This window comes from Myotis daubentonii, chromosome X (assembly GCF_963259705.1).
Source record: "Myotis daubentonii chromosome X, mMyoDau2.1, whole genome shotgun sequence".
Lineage (NCBI taxonomy): Eukaryota > Metazoa > Chordata > Mammalia > Chiroptera > Vespertilionidae > Myotis > Myotis daubentonii.
The window spans coordinates 26,457,690-26,485,347 of NC_081861.1; the positions used below are offsets into that span (position 1 = coordinate 26,457,690).

At 44.9% G+C, this 27,658-nt stretch overlaps 1 protein-coding gene across 2 annotated transcripts; it reads right to left on the reverse strand.

The window, feature by feature from the left end:
* Positions 1 to 10,100: 10,100 nt before the first annotated feature.
* On the reverse strand, positions 10,101 to 26,820 carry LOC132225131 (zinc finger protein 449-like). 2 transcript variants are annotated; one of them, XM_059680381.1, is made up of 4 exons: positions 26,709 to 26,820; positions 14,382 to 14,577; positions 12,091 to 12,189; positions 10,101 to 11,820 (listed from the first exon to the last, which is right to left on the reverse strand). In XM_059680381.1, the coding sequence occupies exons 2-4, from the start codon at positions 14,521 to 14,523 to the stop codon at positions 11,105 to 11,107; spliced, it is 957 nt and encodes a 318-aa protein (XP_059536364.1). In that variant the 5' UTR covers positions 14,524 to 14,577; positions 26,709 to 26,820; the 3' UTR covers positions 10,101 to 11,104. The 2 variants fall into 2 exon arrangements, with proteins under 2 accessions (XP_059536364.1, XP_059536363.1); XM_059680380.1 differs by lacking the exon at positions 26,709 to 26,820 and adding an exon at positions 24,914 to 25,045.
* Between the last annotated feature and the right edge of the window lie 838 nt (positions 26,821 to 27,658).

The window sequence follows — 27,658 nt, forward strand, 5'->3', positions numbered from 1 at the left end:
AAGGGTGAGAGTTCCTTTTTTACTGCTGCATAGTATTCCATGGTATAAATGTACCACAGTTTTTTAATCCACTCATCTACTGATGGGCACTTGGGCTGTTTCCAGATCTTAGCTGTTGTAACTTGTATTGCTATGAACATAGGGGTGCATACATTCTTTCTTATTGGTGTTTTGGGTTTCTTAGGGTATGTTCCTAGGAGTGGGATCACTGGGTCATATTTAATTTTGTGAAGAAACTCCATACTGTTTTCCATAATGGCTGCACTAGTCCATTGATTATAAAAAGAGTTGAAGGGAGGATGGGGGAGCGGGAGGGAGGGAGAGGGGGGGGCATCAATTGGTTGCCTCCCAAATGCAGCCCTGGTCTGGGGCCTGGATCAACCTGCAACCCAGGTACATGCCCTTTCCCGGGAATGAACCCGAGACCAGTGCACAGGCTAACGCTTTAACTACTGTCCAGGGCTCAGTCTCTCTATGACTTGAGTGAAGTGTTGCTAGTCCAGATTATTCCTACATTGCTTTCCAGCTGCTGGCTGCTCTTTCTACAGGGAACCTCCCCCAGTGAGGGCCACCACCCCAAAAGTTGTCACTAGGCTTGTCCAGAGCATCCTTTAGTAAGAGGCAGTTTGGTTCTGGTCAGGCTCCTCCCTAGATTAGGAACCACAGTCCTTTATGGGGTTTTTTGTTTGTTTGTTTTTTGTCCATTATGTTTTTAAAAACCTTTTCTGGTTCACTGGCACGTTCTTCTCAACTATTATTACTTTTATTATTGTTAGGTAGGTTTTAACCTCATGATATAAGTTCCTTTTATATTTCTCTTTGGCATGTAAAGACTGTGTATGAGATGTAAGACGTGACTTCATGAGGGTCACATAGATTACCAGTGGCAAATGTTGTTGTTGTTGTTAATTCTCACCCAAGGATATGTTTCCATTGAATTTTAGATAGAGTGGAAGGAAAGGAGAGAGACAGAGAGAGAAACATTGATGTGTCGCCTCCTGTACATGCCCCAGGAGCCTGTAACCAAGGTATGTTGCCTTGACCGGAATCAAAGTCAAGACCCTTCAGTCCTCGGGCCAATGCTTTATCTACTGAGTCAAACTGGCTAGGGTACTAGTAGAAGGTTTTAGACAGGAATTTAGGTCTCCTGATGTCATACCCTGTGCTGTGTTTCTATTACATTATGCTTCCCTGGAGGACAAGGCCCTTCTTTCATCTTATATCTCCTGTAATGGTTAGCATAATCCTCTGGATAAGTTATCTTTCTAAGAACTTGAGTACCTCCAGTTGTCAGTGTCTCCAAATTATCAGTGTTTACCTAGTGTTGAGCCATTTGGTCAAAAATTGTTTATATTGTTGTGTATAGGTTTAGTATTATTTCTAACTCACTTGTTTATGACTTGAACTAGTTTAAATCTACTTGTTTAAGACAAAGAAAGAAAGCTGCTTTCCTAAAGCATGAAGTAAGTAATGTTGGATATCAATGAGAAGCAGTCAGCAGCCCAGCAGCTGAGAGGCCCTGCTGGGGGCTCATCAGTAAGAACATGTGGAGAAGTGACTATAGCAATGGGACATTTAAATTGTAAATACTGAGAGTGTGTGAGGACTATTCGAGAATTTCAGTTTGGGCAGCAACTCTCAATAACCTAAAAATTCTTCTAAAACCCCAGAAATTTATTTAGCACAAATTTGCTGTGGGAATTTCACAAGCCAAAAGCATAGAGGATAATATTGCTTAAAAAGACAAATAAAGATTATAGCAGCACAATTTACAATAGCTAAGATTTGGAAACAGCCTAAGTGCCCATCAGCAGATGAGTGGATTAAAAAACTGTGGTACATCAACACAATGAAATACTACACTATAAAAAAGAAGGAACTTTTACCGCTTGCAACAGCATAGATGGACCTGGAGAGCATTATGCTAAGTGAAATAAGCCAGTCAGAGAAAGATAAATTTCACATGATCTCACTCATTTGTGGAATAAAATGAAAAACATAAACTGATCAACTAAAATAGATCCAGAGACAGAGAAACATCGAACAGACCATCAGACCTCAGAGGGAATGCAGGGGAGGGTTGAGGGGAGGAGGAGAGATCAACCAATGAACTCATATGCATATATGCATAACCCATAGACACAGACAATAGGGTGGTGAAGGTTTGGGGGGTAAAGGGGGTTGGAGAGGGCAATATACAGAGAAAGGGAAATATGTAATAATTTCAACAATAAAGATTTTTTTAACTGAATGTTGTCCTGTTTGGTTTTTTTCAGTGGTTAGGGCATTGGACTGCATAACAAAGTATCAAGGGTTCCATTCCTGGTCAAGGGCATGTACCTGGGTTCCAGGTTCAAACCCCGGTCCCAGTTGTGGACCGAGTGGGAGGAAACCAATGGATGTGTCCCTCTCACATAAATGTTTCTCTCTCTCTCCCTCCCTCCAGCCCTTCCACTCTCTTTAAATATCGAGGCAAACAATATTCTCCCAAGAGGATTGTTAACAGCAACAAAAAGAAATGTGAAAGTTTACCCCAGGCTTTCCCTGTGTTTGTCCCACTGCAGCTGCCTACCCAGAGGTCTGCTGCTTCTCAGTGCTTATGGATGGTGTCTTCCCTGTGTCTGAGTGTCTCACGGTAGGAAGTGCTCTTGGATCCAGGCAGGGTGTAGTTTTGACATCAGAGTTAGATTTTAGGGGGTCTCGAGGAGAATGTGTGCTTGAGGGACAGAAAGAAATCTGAGATGTGGGAGCTTGGAGAGACACAGGAAGAGTAGCAGATGATGAAGGCACAGAGGAAGACATTTTGTTTGATAGCCTTGTAGACTAGGGCAAGGCGTTTGGATCTCTCTGAGGTGCCGAGAAAAAACGTTAGGTTTTAAGCAAGAGAGAGACAAATGGCGTGTACTTTAAAAATGACTGCTATTTGGAGGATGGATGCTGGCGAGCAAAGAGGGAAGGAACCAGGCGAGCTACATCACTTTTGTAATATTGAAGGCATTAAATGAAAGTGGTTTGGGCTGCAGTGGTGGGACTGGAGATAGTGAGACATGATGGGATTGCAGGGGTGTTTTGAAGGTACTGATAAGATTTTCTGAAGGACAGGATGAAAGATGTGGTGGAAAATTAGGGAGTTAAGCATTCTGACAGGGGTTTTGTGTTGAGCCATCGGATGAACAAAGTTGCAATTTCCTGAGATGGAGAAGACTGGGGGAGTGAGCAGATGTTTGCAGAAAATTCAGGACATGTTAAATTTTAGAAATGTTAGGCTCGGGATACCTATGGGACATCCATGTGTGTAGCTCATTCTATTTATCAAAATGGGAGTCATTAGCATTTATAGGAATTGTACAGACTCAGGACTGATGTGTCAGTAGAGAAGAAGTTGAGGGACTGAGCCAGGGAGCACTCTGGTGTGTAGCCAATGGGGAATCTCTGGCACAGCAGGCTGAGGAGCCTTTCCAGGAGAACATGGCCACACAGAGGACAAGCAAGGAAGTATGTCAAGAAGCATGGAGCAATTCAAGTGGGCCGAGTGCTAAGAGGTTGGGTGGCGAGAGCATAGACAATTGCCCAGTGTATCTGGTGACCTGGTGGTTAAGAGTAATCCTGAAAGCCATTTCGGGAGGATGTTGTGGTTAAAAGCCTGAGCAGAGAAGGTTGAGGATAGAATGACAGATAAGAAAGTGAATGTAGGTTATTCTTTCAATATTCTTTCAATATTTTTTCCTGTTGTGGTATTGAAGAAATGAGAAAAAAAGGGGAGATAGGTCAAGGGTGATTTATTAATCGTTGTTTTTTCAGAAGATGGGAGGTCAGGGTGTGTGCTTGTTTTTGGAGAGAGAGAGAGAGAGAGAGAGAGAGAGAGAGAGAGAGAGAGAGAGAAATAAATTGTTGATGTAGGAGGAAGAGGAACAATACTGTAGGAGCAAAGTCCTCATGGGAATGGTACCATGTGCCCAGCAGAGGTGTCTGCCTTGGCTGAGGGCTTGGATGTCCCTCTATTGTTTTAGGAGGAAAGGCAGGGAAAGCCAGGACAGGTGCCAGGGGGTTCACACAGGAGCTCCTGTCCAGTGGTGTTTATTTTCTCAGAGAAATAAGAGGCCTGGCCTGCTTGTCAGCGTTTCCTATTAATTTTTGAATTAATGGATACACAAATCTGTGTAATTAAAACATTAACTGTTATAGTCATAATTTTGAGATATAGTCTCAAATTGTGGGAAAGTTTGTGTGTTACAGAAACAGAGTGTGATTATTGGGCAGTATTAACTGCCCACATTCAATGTATTTTCGTTGGCCACACAATTTAACATGTGTCCATATATGTCAGGCCCTGCGCCAGGGTTTGATCTTCAAGTGTAGAGAGCAAGACAGACTTCCGTGCCAGTTGTTAGAGCAGTGTGGCGATCTTGATGTCAGGATGGGCCTTAGACTCCACGTTTCGAGGCACCAGAAGGATAAAACCTGTTCCCACCCATCAAGTCTTGCCTCAGCCCTTCATGTCCCCTGCAGCCAGCCAGAGGGAAGAGAATACAGTGGGGCCTTGACTTATGAGTGTCCTGACTAACGAGTTTTTCGAGATAGGAGCCAAGCCATCTCTCAGCCGACATTTTGCTTCGAGTTGTGAGCTAAAATTCGGGTTACGAGCCAGCTTCAGATACCCTACCGCTGGTTGGCACAGCGAACATCACAGTGAACGCCACAACATCAGCCCAGCATCACATGTCTCACTCATTCACTTTATGGTTTGACATATGAGTAATTTGACTTATGAGCTCCGTCACGGAACGAATTAAACTCGTAAATCAAGGCCCCACTCTACCTCTCACTCATCTATGTAACATCTCTTTCACCCACCTGACATAGCGTCTGGCATATAGCAGACTGCTTTCTCCTCAGTGATCTGACATGACACTTTTTACTGTAGCTTGTGTTCAGAATAACAGCAACCTTTCTTGGGTGTCTTAAGTTTAATTGAAGTTCTGATTACCCATGAAGAATGACATTCTTAAAAATTACACATTAAGAATGAAAAAAGTTTAAAAAGCCAATCAACCACCCTCCTTAAACACAGTTTGGCATGCTATTTTATAGAATAATTCTTTGTTTGATGTCATTTTATTTCAGTAAATGTGAATCTTGGGTAATTTTCTATTTTTAAAAAATAGGATTGCCCTGTCTGGTGTTGCTCACAGAAGGTTTGATTTCAGGTCAAGGGGATAGGCCTGTGTTGCAGGTTTGATCCCCCACACCAGTATAGGCACGTGCAGAGGCAACCAATCAATGTCTCTCTCTCTCTCTCTCTCTCTCTCTCTCTCTCTCTCTCTCTCTCACACACACACACACACACACACACACACACACACACACACCTCTGTTTCACTCTCCCTAAAATTAATGGAAAAAATAACCTCAGGTGAGGATTAACACAAAGTTATGATATGATGGTTGGAACACTGACCATGATCTACCCTCCTAAAAATTTTAAGTGCAGCGTGCAGTATTGTTCAGATAGGCCCAGTGTGTAGAGCAGATCTCCTGAACTTATTGCGCTTGCATAATTGAAACTTTAATCCCACAGACTAGCAACTTCCCATTTTCCCCTCCCTTAGTAACCACCATTCTACCCTGATTCTAAACAGTGTGACTATTTTTGATTCCTCATGTAAGTGGAAAGATGCAGTAGTTGTCCTTCTGTGACTGACATATTTCACTTAGCATTATGCCTTCAAGGTTCATTCATGCTGCTACATTTGCTGAATTTCCTTGTCTTTTAAGGCTGAATAATATCCCATTGACAGAACACCCTGCGTTTTCTTTATTCATTCATCTGTTGAGCTTTCTAAAATGCACATCTCACCAGTACTTCTCAACTGGTGGTTTCCACATCTCGCTTCTTGTGAATCGTGCTACCATGAACATTGTGGTGCTAATATCTCCTGAAGATGCTGTTTTCAATTCTTCTGGATAACTAGCTAGAGGGGGCACTCCTGTACCACAGGGCAATGAGTAATTTAAAACATTTTAAGTTTCTCTTGCTTTCTATTTTCCAGTTTTATTGAGAAATAATTGACATACGTCACTGTCTAAGTTTAAGGTGTACAGGATGATGGTTTGATTTACATATATTGTGAAATGATTACCACAATAGGTTCAGCTAACATCCATTCTCTCATATAGATACAATGAAAAGAAAGAAGATAAGGAAAAGAAAAAGGTTTTTCTTGCGATGACAACTCTGAGGATATACTCTTTCAACAACTTTCCTATACATCACACAGCAGTGTTAACTATGGCCATCATGTTGTACATTACCTCCCTAGTACTTAGTTATCTTACAACTGGACATTTGTACCTTTCTCCAATATTAACTTATACATATTAGTTTATTACTGGACTTACTACCTTGATGAAGAATTTTCTGCTTGCCGAAACCGGTTTGGCTCAGTGGATAGAGCATCGGCCTGCAGACTGAGGGGTCCCAGGTTCGATTCCGGTTAAGGGCATGTACCTGGGTTGCAGGCACTTCCCCAGTGGGGGATGTGCAGGAGGCAGCTGATCGATGTTTCTCTCTCATCGATGTTTCTGGCTCTCTATCTCTCTCCCTTCCTCTCTGTAAAAAAAAAAAAAAAAAAAAAAAAAAAAAAAAAAAAAAAAAGAATTTTCTGCTTAACTTTTAGTCTTGTCTTCCTAACCTGTGACTTTCCTGAAGCCTGATACCCTGCCATCCTCAGTACCTATGATGTTATCTAGAACATACTGGGCACCCAAAGACTGTTAAAGGAATGAAACACTGTGGGCAGGAGACAGTCTCCAAGAGAGCAAACAGGGTGACAGGATTGAAACGTCTATGAGTTTAAATGGGTGCCCTTGGTCTTATAGGCTAAGAGGGCCCTCATTCCCTTTTTCCTGAGCTGTTCCTCCAGTCTCCCAACTCCAGATGCTCAGGACACAGAGCTGGCTGTCACACACCTCCCCACCCCATATACCGTCAATCATCAGAGACTGTGGATTCAGCCTCTTAATTCCTCCGGAATTCTTACCTTCTGTTTCATCTGCACACCACTGCCCTCAGCTCAGCCCACTTTCTCATCTGCAGCAGCCTCCTCACTAGTCTTTCTGTCTCCTATCTTGTCTCTCCTACTCCCCATCCAGGAGCCAGAGTGAGCTTTCTAAAATGCGCATGTCACCAGTACTTCTCAACTGGAGTCCATGATTTTTTCTGGACTGCCGGATGAGGTTCCAAATGCATCAGGTAGATTACTAGACCCTCCATTACCTGGCCTCTGCCTAGCACTCTAGCTTTCCCTCCAGCCACTCTGTGCTCTTCTCGTCAGGTCTTTGTATGAGACATCCCTTCACCTGGACTGCTGTTCATAACACACTTGCTCAAATCCATGTACAGGCTGGTAAAAGCATTCTCTTAGCATCTCAATTTTTGCTAAGGCCCAAAGGCCGAGGACAAAATCTCAAGTGGTAAGGACCTTCCATTCTGAAGTTATCTTGAACCTTACCTCACAACATTTGTAAAAGAAACCAACTCCAGGTAAAATGCAATCTCAATGTGTAAGGTAAACAAATACAACTTCAAAATGAAAATGTAGAAACAGCCGAAACCGGTTTGGCTCAGTGGATAGAGCGTTGGCCTGCGGACTGAAAGGTCCCAGGTTCGATTCCGGTCATGGGCATGTACCTGGGTTGCGGGCACAATCCCCAGTGGGAGATGTGCAGGAGGCAGCTGATCGATGTTTCTCTCTCATCGATGTTTCTGACTCTCTGTCTCTCTCCCTTCCTCTCTGCGGAAAATCAGTGAAATATATTAAAAAAAAATGTAGGAGAACCAAGATGGCAGCATAGGTTAACGCTGGAGTTTGCTGCCTTGAACAACTACTTCAAAAGTGAAACTAAAAAACGGAACAGACATCACCCAGAACCACAGGAATGCTGGCTGAGTGGAAGTCCTACAACTAGGAGGAAAGAGAAACACATACAGACACTCAGAGGAGGCGCAGTGCTGAAGTCAAATTCTGAGGTGCGGAGTGCGCGGAGCAGGCTGGCGGAGGAGGGCGCGGTTGGCATTTTCAATCGGGAGGGAGTCGCAGACTCTGAGCTCCAGATACAGGCGAGTCTTTAGGGACCCAGACTCAAACGAGAGAAGCGGGACTGTCTGGCTTCGGTCAGAGCGAGTGCAGCTTTCTCTCCGAGCTTTGCAGCGGGTGCTGGGACTCAGAGAGGCAGAGCCCCTGGGGACAGGACTGAGAGCCGCCATAACTGCTCTCTCCGGCCCACCCTGTTGATCCTGTGCGACCCGCCCCGCCCAAGCCCTGCACAGAGGCATTTGCTGGATAGCTTCAGGCAAAGGCTAGATTAGCACCTCCCTAGAGTACAGAAGTTCTCTCTCTGCAGACACAGCTGATTCTCATAGCCACTTGGCCTGGAGGTCAAACCCTCCCTGGTATTAGCTACAACAATCAAGGTTTAACTATAAGACTGCCCACAAAGACCACTAGGGGGTGCACCAAGGAAACATAACAAAATGCGGAGACAAAGAAACAGGACAAAATTGTCAATGGAAGATATAGAGTTTAGAACCACACTTTTAAGGTCTCTCAAGAACTGTTTAGAAGCAGCTGATAGACTTAATGAGGTCTACAAGAAAACTAATGAGACCCTCGATGTTATATTGGGGAACCAACTAGAAATTAAGCGTACACGGACTGAAATAACGAATATTATACAGACTTCCAACAGCAGACCAGAGGAGCACAAGAATCAAGTCAATGATTTGAAATGCGAGGAAGCAAAAAACACCCAACCGGAAAAGCAAAATGAAAAAAGAATCCAAAAATGCGAGGATAGTGTAAGGAGCCTCTGGGACAGCTTCAAGCGTACCAACATCAGAATTATAGGGGTGCCAGAAGAAGAGAGACAGCAAGATATTGAAAACCTATTTGAAGAAATAATGACAGAAAACTTCCCCCACCTGGTGAAAGAAATGGACTTACAGGTCCAAGAAGCGCGGAGAACCCCAAACAAAAGGAATCCAAAGAGGACCACACCAAGACACATCATAATTAAAATGCCAAGAGCAAAAGATAAAGAGAGAATCTTAAAAACAGCAAGAGAAAGAAACTCAGTTACCTACAAGGGAATACCCATACGACTGTCAGCTGATTTCTCAACAGAAACTTTGCAGGCCAGAAGGGAGTGGCAAGAAATATTCAAAGTGATGAATACCAAGAACCTACAACCAAGATTACTTTATCCAGCAAAGCTATCATTCAGAATTGAAGGTCAGATAAAGAGCTTCACAGATAAGGAAAAGCTAAAGGAGTTCATCACCACCAAACCAGTATTATATGAAATGCTGAAAGGTATCCTTTAAGAAGAGGAAGAGGAAGAAAAAGGTAAAGATACAAATTATGAACAACAAATATGCATCTATCAACAAGTGAATCTAAGAACCAAGTGAATAAATAATCTGACGAACAGAATGAACTGGTTATTATAATAGAATCAGGGACATAGAAAGGGAATGGACTGACTATTCTCGGGGGGGAAAGGGGTGTGGGAGATGCGGGAAGAGACTGGTCAAAAATCGTGCAACTATGGATGAGGACAGTGGGTGGGGAGTGCGGGTGGAGGGTGGGGCGGGAACTGGGAGGAGGGGAGTTATGGGGGGGAAAAAGAGGAACAAATGTAATAATCTGAACAATAAAGATTTAATTAAAAAAATGTAGAAATAGGTTGATGATCTTGGGGTAGACAAAAGGTTTCTTCACCAGAATTCAAACAGCACTAATAATAAAGGGGCAAAATATTAAGTTGAACTATGTAACACTTGGGCTAGTATCTTCATCAAGGGACACCAGTAGGTGAGTGAAACCAGAAGCCAAGGAGTGGGAAGGGATATGTGTTGTACATTTTGGCAGTATTTAGAGAAGGTGAATAGCTATACACCAATGGCACAACCATTCCTCTCCTAGGAAGTACCCTACAAATGGAGCCCTTAATCTCTGCAGTCATGAGACACGCGTCTTCAAGAAAACCTAATAAACTTTAAAACAGAAGTAGAATGAACCAAGTTTATTAAGAACTTGCATTGTAACCAAAAATTCACAGGAAATTAACAACGTTTAACTCTTGGGACAGAAAGGAAATAAAAGGAAAACTGTAATAACAAATAATTGTAAAATCACAAACAGAACATTAAACAAGTTTTGTGGCATGTGATCCTAGCTAGGCTTAAAGTTTGTAGCATTCAATGCTCTCATCATTCCAAAGAGCAAAGAAAGGAAACACAGATTTACAGGTAGTTCGTCCCAGGTAGGGTCTCCACCCTTCTATAAGCCGCTCAATATTCCTAGTACTTGTGTGGTGGGTACTGTTCTCTGCCCTTCCCAGTACTGTAGGAGTTGGACATCTTTCCTTCCCCTATCCTTTGAAAGTGCTCCATATTTCAGAAATGGACTGTGTTCAAGGCTCAAATGATGCATACACATAGCAGTGGCTGCACAGGAGATTCTGACATGTGGTGTAAGTGAGAGTCAAGGGAAGTGCTTGTTGGCACTGTCAGGGAAGCATCCGCATGGTGCTCCAACTACTAGTCAGTGGCAATCATAAAGAAACAGCATAGCCATTTCCACGTGACTAAAATATTGCACAGATACAGGTCAATTGGGCACATCCCCATCTATTGGAATACTGACCCTAGATCGAAAAGGAATGCCAGCATTTATATGTTCCCTACTCATACCGATATCGTGGTTGGCTTGGCACAAAGACATTTCATCATAAAGATTAAGAAAGACTTGCCTAGACAGAAAAAAAATCATGTCTAGAACAGTGGCAAGAATGAGTGAATACTCTAGAATTTATGTGCCTTGGAAGATAAGTTTTAAACACAGCAAAATACAAAGCTGTTCTAATGCATAAGCTCAAACAAAATTGTTCTTCCAAGACAGCCTAGTGCAAGTTAAAGCTTTGGTAGCTTATTGTCACTTTGTTTAGGAACTTTTTCCCTCAACAAATTTTCAAAGAGTTCTTCTCTAAAGTGCATATTAAAGTGGGCTTTCTTAAGGACGCTTGTAGAACAATTGGTGCACTTCTATGGCTTCTCCCCTGAATGTTTTTTTGAATGATAAATAAGGCTGGATCTCTGCCTATAGCTTTTCCCACAATACTCACATGTAAATGGTCTCTCTGCAGTGTGTGACGCATAGTGCAAATTAAGGTCTGTTTTGCGTCTAAATGTTTTTTCACAACTCTGGCATTTGTGGGGTCTTCCACCTGTGTGGATTTTTACGTGTTGCATAAATTGTTTTCTATTACAAAATCGCAACTTACACTCAGGGCAAGTGGACACTCCTTGACTAGAAGAGGTTTTCTGGTGTTCTGTGAGGTGTGACATCTGAGTGAATCGCTTCTCACACACGCTGCATTTAAAGGGTGCCTCCTTTGTGTGAACTCGAAGATGCCTTTGCAGGTTTGACCTACGAAGGAATCTTTTCCCACACTCAGGGCACCCATGAGGGAGCTTTCCTGAATGAATTGTCAGGTGCCCCTTAAAGACCTTTATGGAAAGAAAATCTTTCCCACACTGAATACATTGGTATAGCTTCTTTGGGGCACTGTTTTGTGCATAGCCCATGGGGTTGAGAGGTTCTTCCTGGTTGGAGCTCTCAGTGCGCTCTCCTGCAGAAGGATTCTGATCATAGAGAGGCAGTGTGTGGTCTCTGAGTAGCTGCTCTGCGGGATTTCCCAATAGGTAGCTTAGCTCTTCGAAGTCATCTGGAAAATTGGTATCAAGAAGTACATTTTCATCTAAAGAAACAGAAAATAGATACATACTCTCCAGTTTTTTCCACTTTGACACATTTTCTCTCCCAATATCAAAATGAAGACTGTGAACAGAAATTACAGATGTCACCATGTTCCAAGAGGAATGGAGAGCTAGTGACTGAGAAGAGTTATACTCAATGCTACTGGGAAGATACAAACTTCTTCCAAGTGCCATCCCAAAGCTTGTTACCCTGGGAGTAAAGATTAATTTTCTCTCGTATCTTCCTGAGCATTCCATGAACACTCACTTACCTAGGTTGAAGTCCAAAAAGTCCAGTTTTTCTAGTTCCTTGCAATCCAGTAATTCCTGCCCGCAAGGCTCTTCAGCTGCAAGCTTTGGTGATGGGTATTCTGGCCATGGGAGAGATGGGAGGAAGGATAGTTTGAGTCAACACAGGTTTTTCCAGAGTCCAGTTCTCTTCTTGGACACATGGCCTCTCAAGATCACCCTACTACATTCTCAGCATTGCTTCACCAGGAGCCTCTGACAAGTCCTTTGTGTTGTGCTTGTTTGTTTTTTAGGATAAGAACAAGACCCAAATGGCGGGGTGGAGGTAGGTGTGTTGGGGGGGAGATCTTCTACTCTGCTCAGTTCAAAGATATTTTCCTCCAGTCTATGGAAGGGAAGTGAATCAATTCTGGTGTGAAGTCAATGCACTGAATGAGTTCCACATCTGTTTTGAGAATGGAATTATGTAGGTGAGGGCCAGAACATGAATTCAATCTTCCTAAAGTGTTACCCTATTAAAACTGACAAACACTGTCTTATTGACTGCCAAGCAAAGAGAGAGAGACAGAGAGAGATAGAGAGAGAGAGAGAGAGAGAGAGAGAGAGAGAGAGAGAGAGGCAAAAGTGCGAGGGTTAGGAATGGTTACTGGAATAATTTTAGTAAGAAATAGTCAAATTAAGATAGCAACTGAGGTAGGTCAGCAACAGCAATAATAAGCTGTATATGTCTGCTTCAGCAGAAGTCTAGAAGTTGATTCTCTGGAAACTAACCAAAATAATCATCAAAAAGTGGTTCTCACTGTCAATCTAAGGACAACCAGAAGTTGTTTCCACACTCACTCTCCTCCTAGGTCTTACCACTGCCCCCTCAGTCAGAGTCACTGTTGCTCCTGCCTCTTTCCACACACCTTCCTCAGCTCTGTTCAAGTTTACTGCTCTGCAATAAAGTGTGGGTTGGAAATGGCTCATTTCAGATTGAAATACAAGGCAATGTTTCAATATTAGGGTTTATGACATGACATGAGCAAGTTAGTTTGGCTAATGTTAATGTGAAAGAAAATTTAACTTTCAGGACATCGACTAAAATACCTTATTTCTACTTCCACAATGAAAAGGCCATATATTTCAAACAAAGATAATTTAAAATACAACTCTTTATTTTGTTTATGCTGTGTCTCAAAGATAATGGTGGGGTGAGGGGGTAGGAGCACAGGTCAACTAAAACTGGAGGTCGTGCATCAGAGGAGAGCTGCTGTCAAGTGAAAGTGTGAGGGATCTCAAAAGTGGGGGGTGGACAGAAGCAGAGCCTAGGGTGCCAGAAACTTGTTGGCCCAGAATATACCCAGTAAGAGAGACTTGAAAACCAGTTCAGGATGGCAGGATGTGTTCACATGGTGGTTCCCATCCTGTACGTAGAGCATAGAGTTGATACTTTTGAGGCTATAGATTTCATCACAGGTAACCATGAAACCAACTCAGACACCTGTCCCTCAGGTGAAAGGCAGTCAAAGACGAGACTAGTCAAGGGCTAAAGCAGCCCTGGAGGCAGACTCTAGCACCCATGAGAACAAGGCCAGGAGTATCATATCACCAGGCAGCTGTGTCTCATGGACTTACCATTAGTCCTGCTGCCCCTTTCTGTGCAGCACCCAACCAAAGAGGACTGAGAGCTGCCACCTTACTTCCTCTCCCCAGTATAGTACTCCCAGGAGACAGTTTTCAAAGAGGCTGGCCCAAATTGAGCTCCTTGGTAGTTGTTAACCTCATGCACTTTTTCACTGTCTGCCAACCTCACCCCACCCACATCCCTCCTCTCTAACACTCAGATCTTTGAGGACCAGGTGCCCTCAACCTCCACTGTCTGGACTCTCAAAGCCCTGCTCCCGACACTATCACTAGTTTACATTCCCCAACCTATGCTCACAGCCCATGCCAGCTAAGGGCACTAACCATCCCCCTTTCACACATCTCACACCGTTCTGACCACAGATTCCAGTAATAAAAATTGGCTGGGAAAATTAATCTTTATTCATATCACATATGAATTCATATTCATACTCCCAATTTCCTTTATAATATTCTTGGTGAAAGACTCCTTGCTGAGCAGACTCATTATCTTAAGAGCTTTTGAATCCTGTTCGATCTAATAATGGACATTGTGGGCAGCTATTCCCCAAGGGATGTTTCCTCCCCCTATTTATAAAAGCTATCCATTTTCATCCATTATTCAGTGTTTCTAACCAACCCCACCCCTGGAGAGCTCCTGAGCTCTCAGAAGAGAAATCAAGGAAAAGAAGTAAAATCTTTGCCTTACCAGGAGTTTCCAGAAAGGGCAGGTCTTCCCAAGCAGCACCATAGCATGGCTCCTGTGGGATCCACACATCTTCCAGTGGGGCCTCGGAGTCAGTTTCCATTGCTTGGAATGGGGGTACCTCCAGGTGGATATTTGGTATCATGTCTGCTAATCCGACTACTGCTGGATCTTCCAAGAGCTTTTCCTGGCTATCAATCTGGAGGAAATGCCAGAACCCATCACTCTAAAATCTATCTAGACCAGCAGTGCCCAGTAGCAATATAATGCAAGCCACCCAAATCATTAAAAAGTTTCCTGTGGTCATATGAAAAATAAAGTAAATAGATAAAGTCAATCTTAATAATAAGCATTATTTAAACCAGAATATCTAAAATATCATCTACACTAATAAAAGACAAAGATGCTAATTGACTATACCTTCGCTACACCCACCAGCCAATCAGAGCAACTATATGCAAATTAACCCAGCCAAGATGGCAGTTAATTTGCATATACCGGCTGGGAGCGAAGACTGAAGACAAGTAGAAGGAAGCCAAGTGCTGCAGAAGGGAGCAAAGTAGAGGTGGCAGAGACAGGAATGGAGCCAAGGTGGCGGAGGCGGGAGGCGGGAGCGGAACCGGGCGTAGTGGCTGGGGCAGGGAGGGCGGCAGGAGCATGGCGGGGGTGGGGGGGGAGGTGGCGGCGGCAGCTGCGGGCAGCAGCGGGAGGCAGTGGTAGGAGGCGGTGGGAGCGAGCCGAGGCGACAGAGGCGGGAGCGAAGCCCTATTCTTGCAGGAATTTTCCTGCAATGGGCCTCTAGTAATTTCATAATGTAATCAGTATAAAGAATTATTAATGAGGTATTTTACCTACTTTATTGTTCACCCTAAGTCTTCTGAATGGGGTGTGCATTTTATACTTATACCATATCCCAATTTGGACTCGCCTCACTTCTAGTACTCAAGACTCACCTATGGCTGTTGCCTACCATACTAATAATGCAGGATTAGACCACAGGAAGAAAATAGTCTCTTGTAGAAAGCCAAACAAGGAGACACAGAAAGGAAGGGAAACCATAAACGCATTCCAGCCTGGAGGCAGGAAACTTCGGAAGAATCCTTCATACAGGCTAACTGCAGAGCCCCAACTATACCCAAGACTCCAATGCCCCTAATGCCCAACAAGAAGTACTCCCTCCCATCTCCAAAATGCTGCCCTGTGCTCAGCTATCATATGTCCCAAAAACGTTTTACTGGGTGGTTCTGTTCAGAGGACAGGGTCACCATTCCCAGGAGGTGTTTTGGAAATGATGGCAGGTGGTGGCTATCAGAATTAGTGGGCAGAGACGCAAGTATAGATAATGCACAGTGCAGAATTGCTCCTGTGCCCCACCTACCTTCAAATATTCATGTAGGTAAAAAGAATCTGTCAAGAACCTCACACTGCTGGTCATATAATCACAAAATATTTTTGCAAATGTTAGCATGACTTGAATTTTCTGGGAAAGCACTCCTTTGGAAATCAAAGTCATGGTGATGTAAAGTACAGCAAAGGAAATGTGGTCAATAATACTGTAGTAACTATGTACGGTGCTACGTAGGTACTGGAAATAGCAGGAGAAACACTTTGTAAAGTATATGACTGTCTAACCATTATGCTGTACATCTGAAACTAATACAAAATAATATTGAATACAAGATTTGACTTTGGGTGATGGCAACACAATGCAATATACTTGTCATGCATGTTATCATAGAAATGTATACTTGAAACCTATATGACTCTATTGACCAATCATACAATAAATACAATTTTTAAAAAAAGAAAAATAAATAAGTTTTTTAAAATAAGACTATACCACTATTTAGTCAGAGTCATTCATTTTTTTCTCCTTTGGAAAATCATACAATCATCAGCAGCACTGTTCATAGTGTTTAAGCTATATTCATCTTAATAATTGCCTGTCACCTTTACAGTGAGTCTGTGCAGAGAGGCAAGCATCTGACAACTTCATCAGATATTCTGATGTGCTCAAGCCCAGTCATGTGCACACTGGAAAGTTTTTAGTTTATAATAAACTACCTACCTATTCCTTTATATTTCTTCTGGATTCCACTTGACTCAGATTTGGCCAACTTGGTTTGCAAAGATCATATAGTAAATATGATTGTATAGTAAATATTTTAGGCTTTGTGTGCCACATTCCTTCTTCCTCTTTTTTTGAACAATGCTTTAACAGCTCAAATCCATTATTAGCTTAGGGGTATACAAAACATGCTGTGGGTGGATCTGGTCTGCAGACCCTAAAGCATAACACCAGTGTTTTTTGATGAATGACTATAGGTAGGTTATGTTACCTATGAATTTCATTTAAGTATATTTACTGGGACATTAGACAATATTTGTTACAGAGGAGAATTGGCTAAGATGAGGTTGGAAACCACTCACCCATATGTTTTCTCCAGTAGAAGAGAGATGTGAAAAGGACTGTGCAGAAATTTTGGGCTGAAGAATGACACAGAGACAAATGTCAGATCCAATCCCACCTGCCTCTGATACCCTTTTGGTCTAGTTCCCCAGATCCCAAACTCTTTTCTCACCTTTGTCTCTGTTGTCTCAGGTTTCAACTGTATTTCTTCTAAGAGTGACAGAATTCTTTCTGTACTCTCCTGGCATTGTTCTGTCACCCAGGTCTCTAGCTCCTGGGGCATAATTGTTAGGTATTGTTCCAAACTTAGAAGCTTCACCATTTGTTCCTTAGAATGAGTCTTTGGCTTCAGCCATTCAGAGCAAAGCTCCAGGAGTTTGTTGAAAACATCAGTAGCCCTGACTCCTTCTTTGTAATGGAACTGCCTGAAGTGCTGATGGAAGACTTCAGAGTCATTATCATCCTCCTGAAGCACTGAGCCCAGATTCAGGGAGGCCTGGGTTGCAGAACCCAAGACAGTCATCATTGCTGCCTTCCAGCAATGTACAATTTACCTGCTGTCTAAATTCCCAGGTTCCAATGTGTTTCTTTGTGTATTTCCTGGGGGGTAACACCTACTGCTGAGGAAAGGGCAAATGAGAGAAACAGCAGTGGTTACCAGAGGGAATTCTAATGTCCCTTAACTGCTTGCTTTTTAGCAAAGCCCTTAAGAAGCAGATTATATTATTTTGGGTAGTTTTAAGAATCTGACAAAAATGTTAAAAGGACCCCTTGGCGTGGTTCAGTGGTTGAAGTGGCTCAGTGGTTGAGCATCAACTTATGAACTAGGAGGTCACGGTTCAATTACCAGTCAGGGCACATGCCCAGACTGTGGGCTTGATGTTGGAAAAATTGGAGCGATACATACAATAAAAATGAAACTAGTCCACCTTATTACACCATGTACAAGAATAAATTCCAAATGGATTAAAGATTTAAATGTAAGACTTGGAACCTTAAAACTACTACAAGAAAACATAGGCAGTAAAATCTTGGACATTTCTCTTAGGAATATATTTTCTAATATAGTTCCTAGGACAAGGAAACCCAAAGAAAAAATAAACAAATGGGACTACATCAAACTAAGAAGTGTTTACACGGCAAAGAAAACCTTCAACAAAATGAAGACTGTCTACTGAACATGGAAAGATATTTCCCAGTGATACATTTAATAAAGGGTTAATATTCAAAATTAATTTAAAAAAAAACACACATACAACTCAACAACAAAAAATAACGATTCATCCAATTAAAAATATAGAGAATCTGAAAAGAGAAACCAAGATGGCGGCATAGGTAAACACCGGAGTTTGCTGCCTCGAACAACCACTTTAAAAATACAACTAAAAGATGGAACGGACATCATCCAGAACCACAGGAAGGCTGGCTGAGTGGAAATTCTACAACTAGAAAGAAAGAGAAAAGCATACCGAGACTCAGAGGAGGCGCAGTGCGGAAGTAAAATACTAAGGTACAGAGGCCCACGCGGAGCGGGCTGGCGGCTGGGGGTGCGGTTGTCGTTTTCAATCGGGAGGGAGTCTCAGGCTCTGAGCTCCAGTTCCGGGTGAGTCTCTGGGGACCCAGACTCATACGGGAGAAGCGGGACTGTCTGGCATCGGTCGAGGGCAGCTTTCTCTCAGAGGGGTTTGCAGCGATTACCAGGACACTGAGGAGCAGAGCCTCTGAGGGTAGGACTCAGAGCAGCCATAACTGCTCACTCCACCCTGTTGATCCCGTGAGACCCGTCCCGCCCAAGCCCTGCAGGGAGGCTTTTGCTGGATAGCCTAAGGCAGAGGCTAGATTAGCACCTCCCTAGAGATCCAGGAGCCAGTGCACCCAGAGGTCAGAGTGGGACCATCCAGTTTGCAGCTCCGTGGAACCATAAAAGACACACTCAGGGGGCAGACTCAGTGAGCACCAAAGCCCCATTGAAGCAAGTCTTGCCCTGGAGGGGTGTCTCCAGCATAGAAGTTCTCCCACTGCAGACACAGCTGATTCTCATAGCCAATTGGCCTGGAGGTCAATTCCTCCCAGTGATACCTAAAACAATCAAGGCTTAACTACAACAAGACTGTGCACAAAGACTACAAGGGGGTGCACCAAGAGTGTCCTCCTCAGGTAATTGGGGAGGCTGAACCACTGGGACCTAGAGGACCCTTAGCACAGAAAACCACTTTATCAACACAGGGAAGCATAAAAAATGAGGAGACAAAGAAAAAGGACACAAATGACAGAAATGGAGGAAAGCAAACTACTGGATATAGAGTTCAAAACCACACTTTTAAGGTTTTTCAAGAATTTTCTAGAAACTGCCGATGAACTTAATGAGACCTACAAGAAATCTAATGAGACCCTCGAGGTTGTGATAAAAGACCAACTAGAAATTAAGCATACACTGACTGAAATAAAGAATATTACACAGAATCCCAACAGCAGACTAGAGGATCGCAAGAATCAAGTCAACGATTTGAAATACGAAGAAGCAAAAAACACCCAACCAGAAAAGCAAAATGAAAAAAGAATCCGAAAATACGAAGATAGTGTAAGGAGCCTCTGGGACAACTTCAAGCGTACCAACATCTGAATTATAGGGGTGCCAGAAGAAGAGAGACAGCAAGATATTGAAAACCTATTTGAAGAAATAATGACAGAAAACTTCCCCTACCTGGTGAAAGAAATAGACTTACAAGTCCAGGAAGCACAGAGAACCCCAAACAAAAGGAATCCAAAGAGGGCCACACCAAGACACATCATAATTAAAATGCCAAGAGCAAAAGACAAAAAGAGAATCTTAAAAGCAGCAAGAGAAAGAAACTCAGTTACCTACAAGGGAGTACCCATACGAATGTCAGCTGATTTCTCAACAGAAACTTTGCAGGCCAGAAGGGAGTGGCAAGAAATATTCAAAGTGATGAATGCCAAGAATCTACAACCAAGATTACTTTATCCAGCAAAGCTATCATTCAGAATTGAAGGTCAGATAAAGAGCTTCACAGATAAGAAAAAGCTAAAGGAGTTCATCACCACCAAACCAGTATTATATGAAATGCTGAAAGGTATCCTTTAAGAAGAGGAAGAAGAAAAAGGTAAAGATACAAATTATGAACAACAAATACACATCTATCAACAAGTGAATCTAAAAATCAAGTGAATAAATAATCTGATGAACAGAATGAACTGGTGATTATAATAGAATCAAGGTCATAGAAAGGGAGTGGACTGACTATTCTTGGGGGTGGGGGGAAGGGGTGAGGGGAATGCGGGAAGAGACTGGACAAAAATGGTGCACCTATGGATGAGGACAGTGGGTGGGGAGTGAGGGAGGAGGGTGGGGTGGTAACTGGGTGGAGGGGAGTTATGGGGGGGGAAAAAAGAGGAACAACTGTAATAATCTGAACAATAAAGATTTCATTAATCAAAAACAAACAAACAAAAACAAACAAACAAACACACACAAAAACCTTGTATTTGGAAAGTCTGGGTGTCATGCAAAACAATAGCACCAGGGCCCCCCAGTTCTGCCAGGCCTCAGGCCAGATGGGGCTTCATGGTTCAACTTCACCGGTAGCAGCCTAGAAGTCCTAATAAACCTATGTCTTTCACAGCCAAAAAAATATATATACAGAGAATCTTAATAGAGACTTCTCCAAAGAGGACATACAGATGATAAACAGACATATGAAAAAGTGCTCAATGTCACTAATCACCAGAGAAAAGCAAATTAAAACCTCAATGAGATATTACCTCACACCTGTCAGAATGGCTATTATCAATAAATCAACAAACAATACACGTTGGTTAGGATATGGAGAAAAGGGAAGCCTTGTGCACTGTTGGTGCAAATGCAGATTGGTGCACACACTATGGAAGAGCAACATCGAACAGACTGTCAAACTACAGCAGGAAGGCCAGGGAGGGTTGGGGGGGTGGGTAGGAGATCAACCGAAGGACTTGTATGCATGCATATAAGCATAACCAATGGACACAAGACACTGGGAGGTATGGGAGGCTAGGGGAAGATCAAGGGGGGGAAAAAAGGAGACATATATAATACTCTTTGTAATACTTTAAGCAATAAAACAATTAAAAAAACAGTATGGGAATTGCTCAAAAAGTTAAAAATGGAATTGCCTTATGAGACAGCAGTTCCACATACGGGTATATATCCGAAGAAATCCAAAACACTCATTTGAAAGACTGTATGCACCCCTATGTTCATTGCAGCATCCTATCTAATAAAAGAGAAAAATGGTAATTGGCGTACGACGATACCCTTTTCATTGGCTAATCAGGGCTATATGCAAATTAACTGCCAACTATGATTGGCAGTTAACTGCCAACTATGATTGACAGTTAACTGCCAACTATGATTGGCAGTTAACTGCCAACTATGATTGACAGTTAACTGCCAACTATGATTGGCAGTTAACTGCCAACTATGATTGACAGTTAACTGCCAACTAAGATTGGCAGTTAACTGCCAACAAGATGGCGGTTAATTTGCATATGTAGGCACAATGCAGGGAGGCAAAAGGGAAAGCAGGAAGAAGCCCCCTGCCACTGACAGTGATCGGAAACCCAGGGGGGAGCTAAGAGCTGGGGGGCAGGGCAAAGGCGGCCCTGGGGCCGCCTTTGCCCTGCCCCCCAGCCATGATCGGAGAATCAGGCGCCTTTTCCGCCCTGGCCAGTGATAGCAGGAAGTAGGGGTGGAGCCAGCGATGGGAGCTGGGCACGGTCGAAGCTGGCAGTCCCGGGAGCTAGGGGTCCCTTGCCTGGGCCTAAAGCGGAGCCCACGATCGCGGGGCCGCTGCAGCTGCGGGTCCCCGCTGCCCGGGCCGGACACCTAGGCCAGAGGCCTCAGGCCTGGTCAAGGGGCCGATCCGGTGATTGGTGATCGGAGGGTGATGAGGGTCAACTCCTCTGGCCGAGGCATCAGGCCTGGGCGGGGGGCGGAGCCGGGGATTGGGGGGATATGATGGTCCCCTTGCCCAGGCCTGAAGCCTGGGTCAGAGGCGTCAGGCTTGGGCGGGGGGTGGAGCAAGCGATCAGAGGGAGATGGGGGTCCCCTGCCCAGGCATGATTCCTGGGCCAGAGGCCTCAGGCCTGGGCGGGGGCCAGAGCCAGTGATCAGGGGGAGATGGGGGTCCCCTGTCCAAGCCTGACACCTCTGGCGGAGGCGTCAGGCCTGGGCAAGGGGCCGATCAGGCGATCGGAGGGTGATGGGGGTCTACGCCTCTGGCCGAGGCATCAGGCCTGGGCAAGGGGCCGATCCTGCGATTGGAGGGTGATGGGGGTCAACGCCTGAGGGCTCCCAGTATGTGAGAGGGGGCAGGCTGGGCTGAGGGACACTCCCCCCACACACACCCAGTGCACGAATTTCGTGCACCGGGCCCCTAGTTATTTATAATTGTCAAGATATAGAAGGCACCCATGTGCACATCAATAGAAGAATGGATACAAAAATTGGTGGTTCACCCTGGCTGGTGTGGCTCAGTTGGTAGGGTGTCATCCTGAATACCAAAAGGTTGCTTGTTCAATTCCACATCAGGGCACATGCCAGGGTTGTGGGCTCGATCCCAGGTAGGGGGAGGGGTGCAGGAGGCAGTCTATCAATGTTGTGCGCTCCCATCCATGTTCCTATCTACTCCCTTCCTCTCTCTAAAAAAAAAAATCAGTGAACTATTCTTTAAAAAAAGTGGTGGTACCTATATATATAATGGAATATCATTCAGCCATAAAAAGAAGGAAATGTTACCATTTGCATGGATGAACCTAGAGGGTATCATGCTAAGTGAAATAAGTCAGTAAGAGAAAGACAAATACCATATGATTTTACTTATATGTGACATCAAAAGAACAATATAAACAAACAAACTACAAACTCATAGAAACAGAGATCAGACTCATGTTTTCCAGACAGGAGGCAGTTTGTGGGGCTGGGTGAAAACTGTGAAGGGATTAAGAAGTACAGGTGGTAGTTACAAAATAATCACAGAGGATTGAACCACAGCATAAGAAATATAGTCAATAATATTGCAATAACTATGTATGGTGCTAAATGGGTACTAGAAATTTGAGGAAGGGACACTTTCTAAAATATATGATTGTCTAATTACTATGCTCTGCAATTGAAAGTAATACAAAACTATGTTGAATATAAACTGTAAAAAGGAAAATGAACGTATGTTAAAAATGTAGATGCAACGATTTAAATAAAAGTGATCTTGGCAAAAAAAAAGATTTATTTGGATGAAAATGTTAGACATATTGTTTAAAAATCACTCACATTCCCAGAAATATACTTATTTATATGTAGGAAAAGTTTTGACATATTGTGAGACATCTTACAATATAAAGCAACAACAACAAAATCTGATGAAAGCCATGGACTCACTTGCTAGAAAATTACACACATTTCCAATTCTGAATCCAATTTCCAAAAAGTTTATAAAATGTCCAAACCCATCCATAAAACCTCTAGAACTGCTATCCAATATGGTAGGCACTAGAGCCAGTGGATATTTACGTTGAAATTTATTAAAATAGCACATCACCTGGATGGTGTGGCTCAGTGGTTGAGTGTTGACCTATGAGCCAGGTGGTCACAATTTGATTCCTGGTCAGAGCACATGCCCGGGTTGCAGGCTCAATGCCCAGTGTGGGGCGTGGAGGAGGCAGCTGATCAATGATTCTATCTCATCATTGATATTTCTACCTCCATCTCCCTTCCTCTCTGAAATCAATTATCTATCTATCTATCTATCTATCTATCTATCTATCTATCTATCTATCTATGACCCTAATATGCAAATAGACCGAATGGCAGAACAACCGGTCGCTACGATGTGCACTGATCACCAGGGACTGGGAACGGAGCATGGCGGGCGTAGGCAGCAGGCAGCAGAACACGGAACATGGTGGGCATTCGCTGCAGTGGGATGGTGGACAGGTGAGCAGGGGTGCCAAACCAAAGCGGGGCACTGGTCCCTGTCATGGGGGTGAGTCCCTGGTGGTTACTGAAAGTTCTTTGCTCTCACTTGCTGCAGTCCTGCCTGGCACTCGCATCTGCTGCCGGCACTGGAGCTGCTGCTTGCATCTGCTGCCAGCGACGACCCAGCTTGAACCTGCTGCCGGCGCCAGAGCTGCCACTCACACCCACTGCTGGCACCGGCCCCACTCGCATCTGCAGCTGATGCCAGAGCCACCGCTCACACCTGCTGCCAGTGCCCAGCACCTGTCCCAGTCGCTCGGCACCATCAGCAGGTGCGAGTGGCGGCTGCTGGCCCCCATTGCCCCTGAGGGCTTCTCCACCTCCCCCTGCTCCTGAGCGGCAATTGGGGCAACAGCCATCACTCACACCCACTGACGGCACCGGTCCCCACTTGCACTGGCTGATGTCACAGAACAATTGGGGCCAGTGCTGGCAGCGGGTATGAGCAGGGGTGGTGCTGTCAGCACATGGCAGGAATGGGGCTGCTTGCCGACAGGGGACCAGGAGGCCATGGTGGGAGGGGCCAGGCGGGGGTGCAGAGGATGGGCTGAGACCCACCTCTGTGCCCACTGTAGCCTCGTGGCCCACAGTTTCTTTCAAGGTGCACAAATTCATGCACTGGGCCCTTAGTCTCTTACATAAAAGGCTTGTGGTCATCACACTGTAACGCCGTCACAACCAAACAAGCAGCGGTTCTTGCGGCGGGTGGGGCAGAGTGCGAGCTAGGAGTGGCAATGGTGGGGGTGGCCCGCTGAGGCAAGCAGAAGCAAGTTACTCGTGCATGATTTCGTGCACGCTGGGCCTCTAGTAAAACATATATTAAAAAATAAAATAAAATACCGTATCATCTCCTAGCTCAGTGGTTGGCAAACTGCGGCCCCTTGAGTGTGACTCTTCCACAAAATACCAAGTGCAGGCGCGCGCACGTACAGTGGGATTGAAACTTCGTGGCCACACTCAAGGGGCCAAAGAGCCGCATGTGGCTCGCGAGCCGCAGTTTGCTGACCACTGTCCTAGGTACATTGCCAGAGTAATACTTATTATACTAGTGAGGAAACCTGAAAGTTCACATAGCCTTTAGTAACCCTCAGTCACCTGCAGTTATGGGCATCTTAGCAAGAGCCATGCCCTGCAAAGGCCGCAACTTATCACTCTCTCATTTTTCTCCACTTCAGGTATGTATAGTTGAGCCAACATCATCAGGAACCTCATATGCATTGGCATTCCCAGGGTCTTTCTCATGACAAAAACACACTGCCCAAAGTAGGCCATCAGGATCTGGTCTGCATTAATAACAAAAGACAGCTATCATGTTCAGCACGCTAAGTACCAGGTGCTATTCCAAGCCATATATATATACACACACACACACACACACACACACACACACACACACACGGGGTGGCCAGATTATTATGACCACCTGACGTTTGTAGGCAAATTAGCTATAATTTCACGCTGAAGTTGCTAGAGGGCCAGACCATTATAAATAGGGAAGCAGGTTGTTTACCATGACAGTAGAAGTGATTTTTTTTTTCTGAAGATATGGGTACACAACGCGATTTAACAGCCTTTGAACATTATATATATATATATATATATATATATATATATATATATATATATATATATATATATAATCTCCAGATTATTATGACCACCCCATCAGTACTTCATTGGGCCACCTTTTGCCTTCAATACTGCGGCGATTCTTCCTGGCATTGACTCCACGAGATGTTGAAAGGTGATGCGAGGAATCTGACACCATGCCTGATGAATAGCACTGTCCAGTTCTGTGAGATTTTATGGTTGTGGAACCAGCTGCCTGATGGCTCTTTTAACTTCGTCCCACAAATGCTCAATTGGATTGAGATCTGGTGATTGTGGGGGCCACCTAAGCAAGGTAAAGTCTCCCTCATGTTCTTAAAAACACCCCTGCACAATACGAGCACCGTGGCATGGCGCATTGTCTTGTTGGAAGAAGCCATCTCCATTGGGATACGCCAGCAGCATGATAGGGTGAACTTGATCAGCCACGATACTTAGGTATGTTGTGCTATTCAGACATTTATAATGGTCTGGCCCTCTAGCAACTTCAGCGTGAAATTATAGCTAATTTGCCTACACACGTTAGATGGTCATAATAATCTGGCCACTCAGTGTATATTGTTGTAGCTCTAAACCAGCCGTGGGCAAACTACGGCCCGCGGGCCGAATCCGGCCCCTTTGAAATGAATAAAACTATTGAAAAAAAAGACCGTACCCTTTTATGTAATGATGTTTACTTTGAATTTATATTAGTTCACACAAACACTCCATCCATGCTTTTGTTCCGGCCCTCCAGTCCAGTTTAAGAACCCATTGTGGCCCTCCAGTCAAAAAGTTTGCCCACCCCTGCTAAACAGTGCCCCGGACCACCCCCCCTTCATTTCCAGCCCCCGTTTGGGGTCTGGGACATGTGCCCGCCCCTCCCCCCTTTCCACACCCCCAGCCCGCGAAAGGACGGTAATTCGGCATGGCCGCCACCCTCCTTCACGTCCTGCTCCCGGTTGGGGGTGGGGTGCCCCCCACTGTCGCCACACGCCCCCGACTGTGAAAGGGACCAAAGCCCATTTGCTCGCAGCCCGCCCCCGCCGTTCCTGGCCTTCCGTGGAGGGACCGCACCGGCACCGGGCGCCTCCGCGCCTTCCATCCCCGCGCCCGTGTTGGGACGGGACGCGCCCCCACTTACATTCCCACGCGCGGTGAGGAGCAGCCGCCCGCGCCGCGCCCGCTCCCAGGCCCGGGGCCAGGACGGTGCCCCCGGCGAGCCGTCGGAAGGAGCGTCCGGAGCCCGCTCCGCGCGCCCACCGGAGGCCCCCTCCCCCCACCGCCGTCCCTAGGGACTCACTTCCTGACCGCGCGCTCGCGGGGCTGGTCCTGGGGCTGCGGTCCCGGGCCCTAGGCGTCCATCAGCCTAGGCTCCGCCGGGCCGACTGCGTGCCACCCGCGGGCAGACCCGCGTTCTCCTCCGAGTGGCTCGGGGGGCGGGGCCAACAGGGTCTTAGAGCTGCGAGTGGCGGGCGGGCCCGGGGCGACAGGAGCGGTGGGGGTGGGAACTCCTGGGTTTCCGGAGGCCCCGGCTGTGCCCTCGGGGGCAGGAGATTCCTGGAGAGCGGGTTCAGAACGCAGGCTTCGGCCCTGGCCGGTTTCGCTCAGTCGATAGAGCGTCGGCCCGAGTACCGAAGGGTCCCGGGTTCGATTCCATTCCGGTCAAGGGCACAGGCCTCAGTTGCAGGCTCGACCCCCACCCAGTAGGGGGCGGGCCGGAGGCAGCCAATCAGTGGTTCTCTCTCATCACTGATGTTTCTGTCTCTCTCTCCCTCTCCCTTCCTCTCTGAAATCAATAAAAATATTTAAGAACAAACGAACAAACTCAGATTTCTCACCTGCACCCCCAAACCCTGAGCTCCTGACACTCGCATTAAGAGCATTTTAATAAGTGTTCCTGCGATTTGACTCGCCCGTTGTTGCTCTAAAATTTGCGTTTTGACCCTTTTGGAGTTTATGAAACACGAGAGCCCTCAAACTTGAAAGAAATAATGAACCAGGTAGAATTATTAAATTATTAGAATTATTAAATTATTAGATGTTTAAATGTCTCTAAAAATGTAGGGACCACGTGAATCAGCAATTTCACTCCCTAGTACATATATATCCAAGACAGCTCAAAGTATGTCCACGCAAGCAAGCGTCCACAAATACGCATGTCAACTTTATTAATAAGAGCCAACCAGAGCCTTACTTGGTTTGGCTCAGAGGTTAGAGCGTCAACCCGAGAAATGAAGGTTCTTGGTTTGA